The 18162-nt window shown below is 42.9% G+C and overlaps 2 protein-coding genes across 3 annotated transcripts; one reads left to right on the top strand and one right to left on the bottom strand.

Moving 5' to 3' along the window:
- Positions 1–1955: 1955 nt before the first annotated feature.
- tcf23 (transcription factor 23) lies at positions 1956–4819 on the bottom strand. 2 transcript variants are annotated; one of them, XM_072683548.1, is made up of 3 exons: positions 4532–4819; positions 3199–3480; positions 1956–2343 (listed from the first exon to the last, which is right to left on the bottom strand). In XM_072683548.1, the coding sequence occupies exons 1-3, from the start codon at positions 4661–4663 to the stop codon at positions 2206–2208; spliced, it is 552 nt and encodes a 183-aa protein (XP_072539649.1). In that variant the 5' UTR covers positions 4664–4819; the 3' UTR covers positions 1956–2205. The 2 variants fall into 2 exon arrangements, with proteins under 2 accessions (XP_072539649.1, XP_072539650.1); XM_072683549.1 differs by having other exon boundaries at positions 1956–2325.
- A 3179-nt stretch (positions 4820–7998) lies between these two features.
- wdr12 (WD repeat domain 12) lies at positions 7999–17924 on the top strand. Its single transcript, XM_072682861.1, has 14 exons — positions 7999–8139; positions 8449–8543; positions 9551–9598; positions 10787–10881; positions 11049–11155; positions 12866–12981; positions 13631–13785; positions 14360–14405; positions 14540–14622; positions 14804–14944; positions 15613–15718; positions 15853–15985; positions 16101–16173; positions 17262–17924. Exons 1-14 carry the CDS (start codon positions 8099–8101, stop codon positions 17337–17339), a joined length of 1317 nt encoding a protein of 438 aa, XP_072538962.1. The 5' UTR covers positions 7999–8098; the 3' UTR covers positions 17340–17924.
- The last annotated feature ends 238 nt before the right edge of the window (positions 17925–18162 follow it).

The following is an 18162-nucleotide window of genomic DNA, read 5'->3' as shown; positions in this document are numbered from 1 at the left end:
ACAGTACGACCCCTAAGACGGCGTCGATCCCGACAAGGCCTTATTTAAAGCAGAACAGACCAAAACAGACCCCACCAACAAAGAAGCGAATGTTCCCAGCTACAGATTTGATTCACAGACGAATCACAGTGTTCTTGGACAAGGGACTCACATATATCCCTAATTGGTGAGAAAACTGTGCGAGGGTGCTGATGAATCTCCCTGCCTGGAACCAACATTTGCCCTCGTTCTCTTGGTCTGTAACCCTTGCCTTAGTGGAGTGATTCTTTTCGGTCCACTCCGGCTATTAATATGAGCGAGAAGGCTTTTATCAGGCAGCTGAGCAGATTTATAGAGTTAGCCTTGACCACTGTACCATTCCTAATGGACCAGAGCCCATGTTGTGCAAGAGAGGGAATGAGAGAGACAGAGAGACCTGAGGCTTTGGATGAGAATATGTGAGGATGCTTATCTTCAGCAGTGTCACACAAGTCCAGCGGAGTGCAGGGATTGTTGGGTAAGAGATGGATTTAGCTAAACATGGTGTTTGATAAAAAATGTCAATGACTATTTTTCATACGGGGGTGTCTGCACAACCGCGAAACTGCCTTAGTAACCATTTTGCCCTGCAGTGGAAAAGAGGGCAATCACTGCAAAACTAACCATGATGCTCCCTCCACCATGCTTCACAGTTGGAACGAGTATTGCCACTAAATTGTTGCATGTTTTATTTAGCATGATGCAAACATTTGTATTTCAGGTGTTTTTGTTTTAATAGTTTGTCAAAGTTTTGGTACTGCCGATTAACCTGGCCGTTCGTAGCTTCCCTTAGCACTAGCAACGCCACAGACGCTTTTGATACGTGCAAAGCCAGCCATGCAGCATCGCCATGCAGCATCGCCAGGATGGAGACATGCTATGGCTAGCAGACGCATGTGCCGGCAAACATAGCTTTACGAGTGATGAGGGGAAAGATGGGGCAGTGGTGGCTCAGGGGTTAGAGCGCCGGGTTATCGATAACAGGGTTGTGGGTTCAATTCCCAGGCTCGGCAAGCTGCCACTGTTGGGCCCTTGAGCAAGGCCCTTTACCCTCTCTGCTCCCTGGGCGCTGGAGTTGGCTGTCCACCGCTCTGGGTGTGTGTGTGTGTGTGTGTGTACTCACTGCCCCTAACACATGTATGTGTTTACTACCAGATGGGTTAAATGGGGAGGACACATTTCGCTGTACACTGTACAGTGACAAATACGTGCACCTTTACCTTAAGAGCGCCATCTACCCACCCGGAGAGAGCAAGACCAATTGTGCTCTCTCGGGCTCTGGTTGGTGTATATTATTTATTTCAGTTGTTTTAGGAGTTTATAGGAATACATTTGAACAGGTTTCATTTGAGAAGAATCATTTTAGCGATTCAGATGCCAGGCCTCACCGCGTGATGTGGGTCAAAGCCAACTTTGATATTAAAGTTAGGCCAACAATTCAAAGAAACTACCTGTTGTCGTAAGGCAACACCATTCAGCAAAGGCCTGAAGCAGTAGGCTGTGTATCAGAGCAGCCTAGTGCTTCTCTGGTATCTTGGGCAATAGAATCCCAGCATTTCTGAATTATTGCTGAGGATTTGCTTCACTAATACACTTTGACGAAGTGAAATGAGTTGCTGTGGAATTAATGTGAGATCCTGCGGCAGTGGACATGATTAAACGGACATAAGAGGGTCCTCCTCTCGTGTGTGGTTGCCAAGTGTTCCCCATAACAATCCTCCCCTTCTACTAATCAAGACCTTGATTCACTCCCATTTAGTACAAGACACACAAATTAAACCCAAACTTCCCAGGGCGAAGACGAGTCTCGGAGTGCCGAAGCGAGACGTAATCGGAAAGAATTTGCACAGCGTTATTCTGGCTAAATTCATCCTACTTACTTAATATTTACTTCAGTCTTACACATGCCAATTCAACAGTATGTGAAAATAGTGCATTCTTTATTCCTAATGTAAAACAATTTACACATACGCATCAACTTCAAATACATCTCACACGTTTAAGCACAAACCAGTGGCTGGAATGGATGCTTATGATTATTATAAATGAAAAAATGTACATGTAGTCACACCGAATAGATATTAATAACATGTAAATTCATCTGTCAGTCAACCGTCTCATTGCTCTGACATTCAGTTATCGTCCACCTGTGTTCCAAGTGATGTGGGGTGAGCCATCTCTGCTAGCTCAGTCTGTCTTGACCTCAGCTGAACTCCCAGGTGGTCGCGCCTCATCCTGATTGGTGGATGCTCCCGTCAATCGCTCCCCAATACTCCCACAGTAGAGCAGGGAGCGCATAGGCCACTTCTGAAAGAGAAAATACATCTGAACACAAAACAGATTTTTTTCATCAGCCAAAGCTTTTATATATGATATGGACAAAAGTATTGGGACACCTGCTCATTTTCTGAAATCAAGGGTATTAAAAATAGTTTATTTTGCTTTTGTTGGAGTAACTGTCTCTACTGTCCAGGGAAGAACACTTTCTACTAGATTTTGGAGAAGCATTGCTGTGAAGATTTGATTGCATTCGGCGACAAGAGCATTACTGAGGTCAGGGTGTTTATTGATCACCACCTCAATTCATCATCTCTAACTCCCAACTCATCACAAATTATATGAAATGGAGCATCATTCATCGTTCTGGAGAACACATTTCCTCCACTGCTCCACAGATCAATGCTGGGGGGCTTTATACCCCTCTACCCCACACCTGGCATTAGGCACGGTGCCAATAGGCTAATGTTTATCAGTCCCAGAGAGTCCTGCACTTTGGTCAGTACTTCTCTACAGGGACTAGACAAGCTGTGTGTGTGTGGTTTTTGGGCTAGGTGGGTTCCAGGTAGGCACAGGGTGCTGACCCTGGTGGGATCCTGGTGGGCATCCATATGTGGGACCAACATGAAAACCATGGTTCCCATATAGGCCCCACATGGACATGTTATCTGGCGTAGTTCTCAGTCCTGGTTCTGGGGTACCACTGTAACCAGCTTCTTGCTGTGTCTTCCTGCTCTAACACATCCAGTTGACAGCAAGAAGCCCATGTTATTTACTTCATTAGTTGAATCAAGTGGGTAAGCTCTATAACCTGCAGGGCAGTGGCTTTCTAGGACCACAGTACGAGTGGTTCGGAGAACCACCAGAGTAGATCAACATGCTGGGTGAACAGTAATATCTGACCTTAACAGGGTGCAGGTAGCCTTCAGCTCTCTGCAGAGCCGGGTGTTCACACAGCCTTCCCCCTTGGTCCAGTGTCTCGGTCAAGTGGGCGATGTAGTTGGTGGCCAGGACTAGCACGTCCAGCTTGGAGAGCTTTGTGTCTGGAGGGACGGATGGCAGTGCGGCCTGGAGGCTCTGGAAGGCCTGGCGGAGGTTGCGGACCCGGCTCCTCTCTCTGGCTGCGTTTTCGGGGGAATTCTGCACTTTCTGTGACCTGCTTTGCACCACGGCTGCAGACTTCGGCTGGTGAGATCAGGAGAAAGAAGGCGTAGAGTGACAGGATAGGATCCTTGGGTTGAGAATGCATGTGGTGCAGATGCTGCAGGTATGCTTAATGCAGTTGGCTGTGTCGTAAGGTAGATTCGCACAGTAGATACTCTAATATTACTGTAGTAAAGTTTCACCATAAAAACAAAGGGTTTCATTCCAGAGTGTATTAAAATAAAAAAGTATTGGGACACCTGCTCATTCTTCTGAATTCAAATGCTTATCTTGCTATTGTTGGAGTATCTGTCTCTACTGTCCATGAAATTAGGCTTTGTGCTAGATTTTGCAGGAGCATTGCTGTGAGGATTTGATTGCATTGAGTGACAAAAGTGTTCTTAGTGAAGTTATGATGTTGGATGAACACCACCTCACCTCATCCACAACTCTCCAACTCATCCCAAAAGTACTGGATGGAGCACCAACCATCATACCAGAGAATACAGTTCCTCCACTGCTCCACAGCTCGATGCTGGGGGGCTTTATACCCCTCTAGCCCACGCCTAGCATGTTCGGCAAGTTCATGTTTATCTGCTCCTGAGAGTCCTAGTCCTAGTCCTCTATTGGCAGTACTTCTCTACAGAGGTAGAGAACGCAACGGGTGCACCTTGAAGTAGCTGAATGCTTTCATTAAAGGAGGTGTCCACAAACATTTGGACATGAAGTCAATACATTCGAATGGCCACCTTCAGGCCACCTTCAGGCCACCTTCAGTCCATTTTAACACCACTAGTAGCGTCTGTAAAGCTAGACTGGCCTTTCAGGCTTAAACAGCATTTCCACAGAAGAACCCCTTTGCTTCCCTAAAGAACCTTTAAGAGGATGGGTTTAAACCTGAGGACCCCTTTCCCACCCCAAATGAACCTCCATATGCTGTAAAGGTCCTCCACCAACTAAACCTTTTTCCTAGAGCTGTAGGATCCTGTATACTCCAACATCCTTGTGGAACCGTCGCTAGTTCACCACCACCCTCGTCTGTCTGGACTACCTGTTGGCTGGTGCCGTTCTGCCAGTTGGTTGCAATACTCACCCACTTTCTCGGCTCTCGGCGCGCTGCCTGTCTCACGCACGGCTGTGTCCACCGCAGAGTCTGATGCAGACCTCTCCCTCCCATCCCTCCCTGCTCTTCGGCCAGAGCCTCCTCCAGCACCCTGTCTGCCATTGGGTAACCACCGGCACCAAAGCAGCCTCTCTACGGCAGCGCCCGGGGGTATCACGGATGAAGTGTACAGATGGTGGTCTCACTCCTTCTTCTCGGCGGAGCTCTGGATCCCTCCCTTTCGCCTTATCTACTGAGGTAATGTGGGGATCTTCAAGCGGGTCCGTTATCTTCCCGCCCTGCCTCCCCCGGGTGCTCGCTGCCAAAGGGAGCAAAAGCTCAGGGGAGTTGCAGGGTGTCCCCGGGCAGGATGGAGGGATGGAGCGCTGGAGGAGGAGGGTTTGGGAAAAGTACGAGAGCCCCTCCGCAGCTGCAGGCCCATCCCAGGCGCAGCCTTGGCCCCGCTGGCCCGTATGGACAAAGTGACCTAAACTAAATAAACTAGAAGAGCTGAGTGTGTCTCGTTTGGACATACTAGAACTTCGCACACAATCTCAGAGAGTCCAAATGTTTGTGGACAGCCCTTCGAATGAACGCATTCAGCTACTTTAGGTTGAACCCATTGCTGGTACAGACGTGCAAATGCAGCATTGCCTAGTCCCTGTAGAGTAGAGTAGAGTATTGCCTGAACATATTGGCACCATGCCCAATGCCAGGCGTGGGCTACAGGGGTATTAAGCAGAGCTGTGGAGCAGTGGAGGAACCTCTGCGTTCTCTGGTATGATGGTTGATGCTCCATCCAATACTTCTGGGATGAGTTGAGGAGTTGGGGTGATGAGGTAGAGTGATGATCATCCTGAACATCCTGACCTCACTAACGGTCTTGTTGCTGAATGCAATCAAATCCTCACAGCAATGCTCCTCCAAAATCTAGTAGAAATCCTTCTGTCCTGGACAGTAGAGACAGTTACTCCAACAAAAGAAGGATACACTGTTTTTAATATCCTTGATTTTGGAAGAAACATTGACTGTGTAGGTGTCCAAATACTTTTAGTCCGTGAGTTTTTCATTCAATGCTTTTAAAGGAATCTGAATAAGATTAGTACTGTACTTTTGAAAATGTAAATGTTGATGTTTAGGGCTGTTCTTTGGTAATAGAAGTTCGTAATAACACTTTTGGCCCCTATGGCTGTAATAGGTTTCATTATTACAGTCGTCTCAGAATATTTTTTGGCCATATTGACTCAATTTAAGGCCTTTCCACCATTTTTTATGTTTTTTGCAAGTAGAAAGAAGTTACAGAGACGAGGTACGAGAGTGGTGGTCAGCTATAACGAACAACGCCTGCTCTTCTACAAGTGAGCACGAAGATTCGCTTGGGCATTAGCTGTAACACATGACCAACTGAAAGACCCTGATCATATTTGGGCGCAAAAACACTTGCAAAGCTTGCGTGACTTCTGCTAATGGATCCTGCTTAGAGATTTTAACAGAAAGCAGGAAAATAGAACAGAGTTCTTCTGTGCTTGCACAACAGGAACGGATATAGGGACAGAGTTGCCAGATCTAGCAAAGAGTGCTTGACAGATGAGGAAACTGGTCCAACATACAAAGGATTTCATCACACACACATATAGAGTACATATGTATGACAACCCCAATCAAGACAAGACATCCTTTTTGACCATTTGTGACAGAGTGACACAGTGAGACACACACATACATATACACACCAGTGAAACACACACAGTGTGAGCACATGTGCCCCGTGTGTTGGGCAGCCATTGCTGTGGCGCCCGGGGAGCAGAGAGGGTGAAAGGTCTTGCTCAAGGGCCCAACAGTAGCAGCTTGCCGAGCCCAGGTATCGAACCCACAACCCTGTTATCAAAAGCCCGGAGGATTTGATTGCATTCAGCAACAAGACCATTAGTGAGGTCAGGATGTTCAGGATGATCATCACTTTACCTCATCACCCCAATTCCTCAACTCATCCCAGAAGTAGTGGTTGGTGGTTGTGTGGCGCAACAGATAACACCACCACCTACCATTGAGTTACAACACCATGTGTGAGACTGGGGTTCGATTCCCAGTCTGGGTGACTATGCTGCGCTACACCAATAAGAGTCCTTGGGCAAGACTCCTAACACTACATTGGCCCTCCTCTGCAATATGAGTAACCATGTAAGTCGCTCTGGATAAGAGTGTCAGCTAAATGCCATAAATGTAAATGTAAGTATTGAATGTAGCATCAACCATCATATCAGAGAAAGCAGAGGTTCCTCCACTGCTCCACAGCTCTGCTTAATACCCCTAGAAAAAACCCACTAGAAGCCCACGCCTGGCATTGGGCATGGTGCCAATATGTTCAGGCAATACTCCTCTACAGGGACTAGGCAATGCTGTATTTGCACGTCTGTACCAGCAATGGGTTCAACCTAAAGTGGCTGAATGCGTTCATTCGAAGGGCTGTCCACAAACATTTGGACCCTCTGAGATAGCCCGGAGCCACTACTGCCCCTGAACATTTTGTTAAATGAGTTAACAGATAAATAAAATATTTGATACATTATTTATTTTAATAATAACAATAAAATATTTATAAATAACAGTAAATTCATATCTAACATCCAGATTTCTATAGTCATTTCCAATTCTACCATCCTGCCAGTACTTTGAAGGTGAAGCTTAGCATGTGCCTGTTCAAGCTGCTGCCTGTTCCTTCAGCTAACTCCCATACTGATGGCATTGATGGGGGTCGAACCTGCTAATCTCCTGATGATTGGGCCAATTCTTAGATGGCTACATCACTCTGGACTATTCTTTGTATGTTTTAATATATAAATTAGAATTATAAATTACAGAGACAAGAGGGAAAACACTGAGATACATTATTATTAATGCTAATGTACGTTTATTGCTTTATCATTTTTTATCAGTGCATAAATATAATCATCAATTTTATAATTGAATATAAAATTGTATAATATATATCTTTTTATATATTTTAAACAGTAGAAATTAGGATTATTTTGTCCATTTGCATTTAGAAACCATTAAAAAAAAATCACCTGCTTCCAAATAATTACGTAAAACGTCTTTCCCTTTCTGCGTACATTAATTTTGTCTGATTTGTAGCTCATGGCCCCACTACATACACTGGACGGAGCTGAGTAGCCTGCCGATCCACATTGTTAACAAATCAGACAAAATCGAGAAACACACATGGAAAATATAGTTTTCCTCACGTTTTCGGATACTATTAACTAATTGAATACTATTACACTAAACCTGTGTCAAAACGTCATCATTATAGTGTGTATTAGTGTACTAAAAGTGTGTACGTTTGGAAGCAGCCTATCAAACCTTCACCGCGGCGAAGTACAACGAACAGGCATTACTAGCGGCCAGCTGGTAGCTAATGTTCTGTGATCGACTTCTACTGCCTGTACATTGGAGCACATGGTGGCTGAGCTCTCCTGTGCGGGTCCGGGGCAGCACTGACCACACGTGAACATTCAGCAGTTTAATGAAACAGTGTTCACAGGTTTGCAGAGGAAAATGTCGCAGCTCCAGGCGAGGTTCTTCACCGATGATAGAAAGTAAGATGAGATTTGTGGTGAAAGCTGCTGTTTTGGGTCTAGAAGATGGGATGTTCTGCTAACCTAGCTAGCAATGTAGCTAACTGTAGCCCACCTAACTAGGCTGATTTGTGGGTGTCTGTGTATAAATGGCTGTATTTCGCTATTTCTGGGTCTGCTCTGCTCTGTGTACATGTGGCTGGGGCTTCGCTAGCGGTTGAAATAGCTGGTGAACAGTGCTGTTCGTACTGAAACGGTCTGTAAACATTAGCCTGTGGACAGCAGGCATTACTGGGATGTTCAATCAGTACTTTTCCCCCTTTCATTCAGATTCGCTATAGATGATGTTCCTTTCTCCATTCCTGCTGCGTCTGAAGTGACAGACCTCAGCAGTGTCATCAACAAGCTTCTGGAGGCCAAGATCGGTGAGCTAGGTCCACCCTGAATGACCTGAAAACTAGACCCATACTTCCACTATGAATTATTCAGTTACTGCTATGGACTATTCAGTAACGACTGTAACTGACTCAGTATCCAGTATGAATTGTTTAGTATCCAGTATAGATTATTTAGTTAATACTATGGACTATTCAGTAACGACTGTAACTGACTCAGTATCCAGTATGAATTGTTTAGTATCCAGTATAGATTATTTAGTTAATACTATGGACTATTCAGTAACGACTGTAACTGACTCAGTATCCAGTATGAATTGTTTAGTATCCGCTATAAATTATTTAGTTAATACTATGGACTATTCAGTATTTACTGTGAATGATTCAGTATCCAGTATGAATTGTTTAGTATCCACTATAAATTATTTAGTTAATACTATGGACTATTCAGTAACGACTGTAACTGACTCAGTATCCAGTATGAATTGTTTAGTATCCAGTATAAATTATTTAGTTAATACTATGGACTATTTAGTAACGACTGTAACTGACTCAGTATCCAGTATGAATAGTTTAGTATCCGCTATAAATTATTTAGTTAATACTATGGACTATTCAGTAACGACTGTAACTGACTCAGTATCCAGTATGAATAGTTTAGTATCCACTATAAATTATTTAGTTAATACTATGGACTATTCAGTAACGATTGTAACTGACTCAGTATCCAGTATGAATTGTTTAGTATCCAGTATAGATTATTTAGTTAATACTATGGACTATTCAGTAACGACTGTAACTGACTCAGTATCCAGTATGAATTGTTTAGTGTCCACTATGAATTTTCCAGTTAATACTCTGGACTATTCAGTAATGACTGTAATTGACTTAGTATCCAGTATGAATTGTTTTGTTTAGTGTCCACTATGATTAATTTAATTAATACTTTGGACTATTCAGTAACTACTGTGAATGATTCAGTATCCAGTATGAATAGTTTAGTGTTGTTCCTTTCTCCATTCCTGCTGCGTCTGAAGTGACAGACCTCAGCAGTGTCATCAACAAGCTTCTGGAGGCCAAGATCGGTGAGCTAGGTCCACCCTGAATGACCTGAAAACTAGACCCATACTTCCACTATGAATTATTCAGTTACTGCTATGGACTATTCAGTAACGACTGTAACTGACTCAGTATCCAGTATGAATTGTTTAGTATCCAGTATAGATTATTTAGTTAATACTATGGACTATTCAGTAACGACTGTAACTGACTCAGTATCCAGTATGAATTGTTTAGTATCCAGTATAGATTATTTAGTTAATACTATGGACTATTCAGTAACGACTGTAACTGACTCAGTATCCAGTATGAATAGTTTAGTATCCGCTATAAATTATTTAGTTAATACTATGGACTATTCAGTAACGACTGTAACTGACTCAGTATCCAGTATGAATAGTTTAGTATCCACTATAAATTATTTAGTTAATACTATGGACTATTCAGTAACGATTGTAACTGACTCAGTATCCAGTATGAATTGTTTAGTATCCAGTATAGATTATTTAGTTAATACTATGGACTATTCAGTAACGACTGTAACTGACTCAGTATCCAGTATGAATTGTTTAGTGTCCACTATGAATTTTCCAGTTAATACTCTGGACTATTCAGTAATGACTGTAATTGACTTAGTATCCAGTATGAATTGTTTTGTTTAGTGTCCACTATGATTAATTTAATTAATACTTTGGACTATTCAGTAACTACTGTGAATGATTCAGTATCCAGTATGAATAGTTTAGTGTCCACTATAAATTATTCAGTAACTACTATGAAAGATTCAGTATTCAGTATGAATAGTTTAGTGTCCACTATAAATTATTCAGTAACTACTATGAAAGATTCAGTATTCAGTATGAATTGTTTAGTGTCCACTATGAATTATTTAATTAATACTTTGGACAATTCAGTAACTACTGTGAATAATTTAGTGTCCAGTATGAATCGTTTAATGTGCATTATGAATTATGTCATATCTACTATGTATGGATTATTCTGTATCCATTGTAAATGATTCAGTTGCTGACATTAATTATTCAGTTGTTATTATGAATAATCCTTGTTGTTTGAGGGTTTTTAAGCGTAACCCATATTAAGCAAAGTATAGCTTATGGACTCCACCACCAATACCTGTGTCTACTGCTTTGCTGTGAACTGCATTGCAGTTTGTGCAGAATGGGCAGCTAAAATGTCTGTGTTTGTCTCCACAGCGGATCACAAACATGTGGAGTTTGACTTTCTGGTTCGAGGGCAGTTCTTGCGCTCCTCCTTGGCCAGTCACATGGAGACGGAGAACATCTCGACGGTATGAAACCCGCGTACATCACGTGATCTATTAAGTGCTGTTTCTTTAGTAAGGATGAATATATGGCTGATGTTTTGTAAAGCATGTTGCTAATGCTCCACATAAGTGTAGTGACTCTTTGATGATCTCTGTGTGTGTGTGTGTGTGTGTGTGTGTGTGGTGAACAGGAAGAAGTTGTGGAGATTGAGTATGTGCAGAAGTTCACAGCTCCGCAGCCAGAGGAGTGCATAATGCATGATGACTGGATCAGCTCAGTGGAGGCAGACTCAGAGTGGTGAGAGAGCGAGATGTTTAATACACGTTCCCAAGAAAGGAGTCCTGCTTTCGGTCACTTACAAACACCCTGGATGAATGAGCAGTAAAATGGTGGAGGGGTACCTGTGGTTGTGGTGTGGTAAAGCAGACCCCAAAGAAAGGCATTTTTCCATATTCTGGCTCACCAAGGCCAGAGTAGCCACAACAGATTGTTTAGAGGTGATTCTCTCTATTACAGTCAGTGGAGCATCAGTGAGTTTGAAGCTGTTATGTTAAGGAAAAAATTATAGATGACCTGATCAGATTGTTTGCCCCCAAACCAATCCTAGTCTCCTAATGCTGAGTATCGTCCGATCCCGAGTCCGATCTGATCTTTGTGTGTGTATGAATAATCCAGCCACACAGTTTAGATCAGATGAGCTGCTGATTAATCCGCTCAGTAAAGTCCCTTTATTTTCAGTATCAGCTTCTATAATCAGACTTTCTGGCTCTGATTGATTTTAGTTCAGTCGAGACTTTTCTTAAAACCACTGTTTTCTAGTGTTTAATATCTTATAATCTAGTCTGACTCTCCTCCCTGACCAATCAGCTCCCAGCTCCTTTACAACACTGCAGTCTAATCACTTCCCCCCTGTGTGTGTGTGTGTCTGTGTCTGTGTGTAGTGGTACACACTCTGGACTGGTATCGGTGGATTGTTGGTCTACTGGTGTGTAATAACTGGTTTATAATGGGAGAATTTGCTGTGTGTGTGTGTTAGCATTAGCGTTAGCCTCCACTTGGTTCTGAATGGGCTCTTCAGAGCTGGTTTAAAAACAAGAAAGGCGAGTGAGTGGTTCTGCGGTTCTCCCGCTGGTAAAACAGAGCGTTTCAGTGATGGTTTTTATAAAGGGTCAGATATTATAGTCTGTTTTCATGTTCCACTGTAAAATAGCTCCACATTGCAGATCCTCAACTCTTTATTTACTTTCTGAGAGTTAATGGTGCCTTGTGGCCACCAGATGGCGCTCTGAACACCATTGTTTAAAACAATGGCTTTGAACTGGATTGGGATTAAAATAGCTGATCCCCGATCCATTCAAATATGCCTGGATCAACACTGATCCTGATCCTCTAGGTAGGATTGGGACATCCTTAGTAAAACTGGTAAATAATGTTGCTTTTAGATGTAATTTAAGAAAAATATGTTGATAAGTTGGTCTAGAACTAGGCTTAATCCTTGTCCAGGAAACTGGCACATTGCGTAATAACCTAGTAATGTCTAACTGCCCAGTCCTAAGTATGATCAGGGCTAAAGCCACTTAAGCCCATGTCAACCAGCATCTACCCTTCCAGGGAAAGCAAGGCCATTGTGCTCTCTCGGGCCCCGGGTGCTGGTGGCAGGCAGCATGACCCAGGATTTGAGCCAGCGATCTGCTGGACCACTCTGACACTCGCCAGTGTTTTCTTCTTTAGGTCAATTTATGAGGACAGTGAGATCCATCGTTATAAGATCAGAGCTGTGAGCAATTGTGCACTTCAGAAACACATCATGAATCAGATCTTTTGTTGGAACTTTTCTCAAGATCAGATTTCTAAGAATTTCTTAGGAAGATTTATTTAGAAGAATTAAAAAGAAGGTTTATTCAGATTAGGAATTTCTGTCTTCTGGCTTAAAGGCAAGTTATATTGTTAATTAAACTGGAACTGAAATATATTTGATGTGAGTTTGTTTTCTGTCTCTTGTGTCAGGATCCTCACAGGTTCATACGATAAGACAGCCCGGATCTGGTCTCTAGAAGGGAAGGCGGTGATGACCGTGGCTGGACACACAGACGTTGTGAAGGATGTGGCCTGGGTGAAAAGAAGTGAGATGGTTAAGCACAGTTTTAAAGCAGCAGTATGTGAGAATATTGTATATGATGTTTTTGCTCCTGGGCTCCCCCTACAGTTGTGGAGTGTATTTTACTTTTACACCACGGCCATAAATACAAATCACCCCCATATGGACAGCCGTACAAGTGCATTTGTTAACAAGCTCAGTGGTACAGACCCAGGTATTTTACCCAAATATGACAGTTCTGGCGAGAGGTCTCGTGCAACACCGCTAAAGAGTAGTAGCGCTCCAGCCTGGCAGTGATGGGAGCTGTTCTTCCTGTTACAGTCAGTGGAGCTTCAACATGATTCTGAAGCTCTTGTTTATTGCTACATAATGTACATCATGTAATATTGCTACATAATGTTGCTTTAAAGGGCAGATTTCAGATTTTATTGGTATTTTGCTAGATGCTTTTATAACTAGCTGCTGATTCCCAAACCTGGGACATTATAGAAGAATGTACCTTACCAACACTGCATACCTATACAGTCCATATGGAAACTAAGCTTCTACAATTTAATGAATTTTTTTAATGTCACAAAAACATACATCTGCCTATTTAGCCTGTAGCAGTTTACCCCAGCCCATACTCCCACTCTTTGATGGTTCTGATGTTTCTGGTTCTTTTCTGTGGTCAGATGGGCTGAACTCGCTGTTGCTGACTGCCTCCTTGGACCAGACCGTGCTGCTGTGGGAGTGGAACTCGGAGCGGAACAAAGTGAAGGCCCGCCACTGCTGCCGGGGACATGCTGGGAGTGTGGACACCATTGCTGTCGACCCCACACGCACTAAGGTTTGTCTTATGACCATGCCCTTTAGTGAGGGAGAGAAACTTCATCAGTTGAACTGCGGCACGAGTGTCAAGGGTGTCACTGGGTCATGTCTGTCAGTCACGGTGTTGCTACTTAACTAGGAGCCCAAACAGGGTATTGTCTGAGGGGTTCCGAGTGGTCCAGCGCACTGAAGCGCTGGTTCTAATCGCCATGGGTTTGGATGCTGCTTGCCATCAGCAGCAGGAGGCTGAGAGAGCACAATTGGCTTTGCTCTCTCAGGAGTGGGTTGATGGCACTTCCTCACTACGTCATTCCTAGTGTGATGGCTACCTAGTAATGCTGCATTGCTAATGATTGGGGGGGGGGCGGGAGTTCACATGAATGGGGATTGGGTAATTGGCCTTCCGAAGAGGCTGGAAATGAGGTGAAATTAGCCAGGAATTGTATTAGAAAATTGAGTGATGGCACTAGAGGCTACGTGTGAGCAGTTAAACGATATGTGGTGCTCAAACCCTCTTAACCTTCTTTTATAATCTTTTGGACCATGTTTCAAATGTAAAGTAAGTTTTTGTGTTTTCTTCCCCTGTACATCAGTTTTGCAGTGGCTCTTGGGACAAAATGCTGAAAATCTGGTCAGCAGGTAAGATGTTGAGATGTTTGATTGGATTGGGATGGAATTAGGGATTGTAATAATTAAATGTAGCTTTGGAGGTTGTTACAGAAGAGGTGTTCCAGCTAAACTGCAACGTTTCAAAGCCACCCTTCCTCTCTCAGTTCCCACAGACGAAGAAGACGAGGTGGAGGAGCCCAACAGGCCTCGGAAAAAGCAGAAGACCGAACAGCTGGGGCTGACGCGGGTGAGCACACACTCACACTCTTCAGAGATGAAGCTTAGTGCTAGGCTACAGAGAGCTGACTTTCCTCAGATGAACCTGACTGCACGCTGGCCGCTGTCTTTAGTCCAGATTAGGTCTGTAGACAGAAACAGAGCTGCTCTAGAAACCGTAAGAATGAATATTGTTGGTGATCTCTCTGCAGACTCCTCTCATGACTCTGTCGGGCCACAGCGAGGCCGTCTCCTCTGTCCTCTGGACGGACACTGAGGAGCTGTGCAGTGCATCGTGGGACCACACCATCCGGCTGTGGGACGCTGAGACGGGCGGGCAGAAGAGCATGCTGGTAAGACGTAGCATGTGCAATGAGCGTCCAATTAAAAACCCCAAAAATGATATGTGAAGCTGTAGAAGCCAACTTGGAACACCAGACATGGTCTTAAAGGACATGTTCAGCAATAAATCAAACAAAAATGACTGATTACTGACCCCAAATGCAGTCGATCAGCCAAGACCTGTTTGATATCCAACGTGGGCTTTTTTTAGTTTAAAACGGGAGATGCTAAGCTAATGTTGCTAACAAACTGTCACAAATTTCATATTATGGAAATACATAACACTTTTTATTTATTTGCTTCAGATGTCTGTTGAAAAGCTATATGAAGAAGCTCCCTAAAAATGATCTATTATTATGACAGAGCAATATCAGTGGCCTCGCATTTACATTTACAGCGTTTAGAAGATGCTATTATCCAGAGCGACTCACAAATTTGCTTCACTGTTTACTCAGAAAATACCCTTAGCTAGTTTGTATTGGCTAGGATTCCAAAAACGGTTCCTTTAAAAGATGCAGTGGATTCTGAGTAAGATGTGGAAGTTGTGTAAAGTTGATCAGTAGGCATTAGTGCAGATGTGTGTAGTGCTTGTGTTTTCCGCTGGAAATATGGTGGTCAGGAGATGGGGTGATGTCACATTGGTCAGCTGGCTGAGCTTATTGTTTTGATTGTGTTGTAGACGGGCAGTAAGGTGTTTAACTGTATCTCCTACTCATCACTCTGCCGCCGTCTGGCCTCAGGAAGCACAGACAGACACGTGCGCCTGTGGGACCCTCGCTCTAAAGGTACGGTTGCGCGTACACGCACTCATACTGCTCATATCATCGTCGTGGTGTTTTTTTTTTTTTTTTTTTCCTCTTTTGTGTTTATCTCTCTCTTCCTTTCTCCTGCTGCGTCTCTCTCTCTCTCACTCTCTCAGACGGTTCTCTGGTTCTGCTGTCTCTGACATCTCACACTGGCTGGGTAACAGCAGTCAGGTGGTCTCTGTCCCACGAGCACCAGCTGGTCTCCGGCTCTTTCGACAACATGGTGAAGCTTTGGGACATCAGAAGGTGTGTGTGTGCTTTTTATTTATTTATATACGTTCCAATGAGAACCTGAAGGCAGTCTGATGGTGATTTGCAGAATTACCATGATTTAGTGTTTTCCTTATTCTGTCCTCTGCAGCTGTAAGGCTCCTCTCTATGATCTGGCGGCTCATGAGGACAGAGTGCTGTGTGCTGACTGGACAGAAAGTGGGGTAAGACAGATGTGTGGGGGGTGTGTGTTGCATGCAGGACTGTGTATTATGATAATCTAATACTGAATACTGATTCTGATGGAGTGCACAGAGCCCTCTAGTGGAACGTCAGCGGCATAAAAGTGTATCTGAATCGCTTTAGAAAGTCACAGTAATTGTTAAATTACACAAAAAACTGTCCTTAGCTGAAAGTTTATAGGACCTAAATCATGCAAATACAAACTTTTCTTAGATGAACTTATTTAGTTCATACAGTCCATTTATGGAACTTTAGGAAAGACCTGTGGCCCAAGCTCCAGAGTGGCACAGCTGTATAAGCAGGGTTCCCATCATTGGAAAATTGAGAGTCCAATTCCTGGTGATACCTGGGAAGGCCGTCCAACAAGCAATACTATATGTATATCATCATTTTCAGCTGCTTTTCTCAAATCAGGCACAATGCTGAGCTGCCAATCAGAAAATATTGGTATATATCAGTCTAAAAAGCACAGTAACATAAACAGTATGTTGAATTGTAAGAGACTGGAAACTTAAAGTTGATTTTTCATTAGAAAAGATTGCTATATTGAAGTATTGCGATATTGTTTTGAAAGTGTATCACTTTTTAATAAATTTTTAATTAATAGTTTACATATGAAGACTGGTGTCAGTCAGTGGTTCATTTTGTGGAGTGATTAAACCCTGACCGCTAGATGGCAGTGTTGTACTCCATACAGGTTGCATAAAAAATAACCTTTTTTTCTTTTACTCAGATTTTATGCAGATGATGGTGTTTTACGCAATGACACGATGATTTCTAAAATGTTGGTTTAAAAATATAATAATGTATTATTTTGCTTACAGTATCTAAATATATATATAAGCATATTGAATCGTAACCCCTGTATCATGATGCATATCGCATTGCCAGGTGCCAGGTCAACACGTCCATATTTTTCACTCTGATGTAAATTTAATCTTTAGGCCATCTAGTGTGCAGTGCTGTGTATATTTGTTAGTTTATATTATATTTTAATGATTTTGTGCACGTTTTAAAATATAATTAGTCATATTTTGAATTCTGTCTCTCTTTCTCCTCTCTACTCTAGCTGATCCTAAGCGGAGGGGCGGATAACAAGCTGTACACGTACCGATACTCAACCTGCGTCTCTGATGCCGGGGCATGATCTCCCACCCGCATTACCAAGCGCAGACCTGGACACATCGGCCCAGAGTGGACACCAGCTGTGTCGTGCAAAAGCACCTACAACATCTTGACTGGCCGTGGACGTGGACGTGCACGTGCAGTGGCTAACAAGATCCCCCAACCTCAGAGCAGGACTGAATGAAGAGAATCACTCTGTACTGGATTAAACACAGTGTTTTATTATTTTATATTTTTGATATTCACCTGTCTGATGTTTGCCCTTTGGTGTCCCTCTTTTACTCCTTTGTACCGGCTTTGTATTCAGAGTAAATATAAGCAAGACGTCAGCAGATTAATACACAGTCATATTGCCTCAAAATATTGTCGTTTCATTCACTGATCATTGTTATAAGTGTCTGTATTTCTATATTGACTGTTCATGGTTCATACATTTAAATAAACTACTTAACGTAAATACACAGAGTCTCAATGGGTGCACAGCAGAACTGAGTTTTTTTTTAAGATATTAAATATCACTTATTTGAGAAAAGGATTTATCTTTAATATGACAAATCTGAACACTGAGGTTTATAACTGAACCCTTCTGAATAAAGGGATCTTATTATGGCTGCTTAAGTGTCTGGCATCCAGTTTTGTTCAGTTATGCATGTCTTGACTGTAGAACGTTAGATTTTAGAACCATTAATAAACCAGAAATCACTGATAATATTGATGTAGAGGGACCACCTATTCACTATTGCTGAACCTTATTAATGTAGTGGAGGAGTATGGGCGTTTATAATTCATTGTAGGTATCAGTAGGTCCAAGCTAGAGGCCCTGGAAGAGTGATGGCTAGCATGAG

This window comes from Salminus brasiliensis, chromosome 7 (genome assembly GCF_030463535.1).
Source record: "Salminus brasiliensis chromosome 7, fSalBra1.hap2, whole genome shotgun sequence".
Lineage (NCBI taxonomy): Eukaryota > Metazoa > Chordata > Actinopteri > Characiformes > Bryconidae > Salminus > Salminus brasiliensis.
Note: the sequence above shows the minus strand (reverse complement) of the source record. Positions and strands in the feature narration are given on the sequence as shown.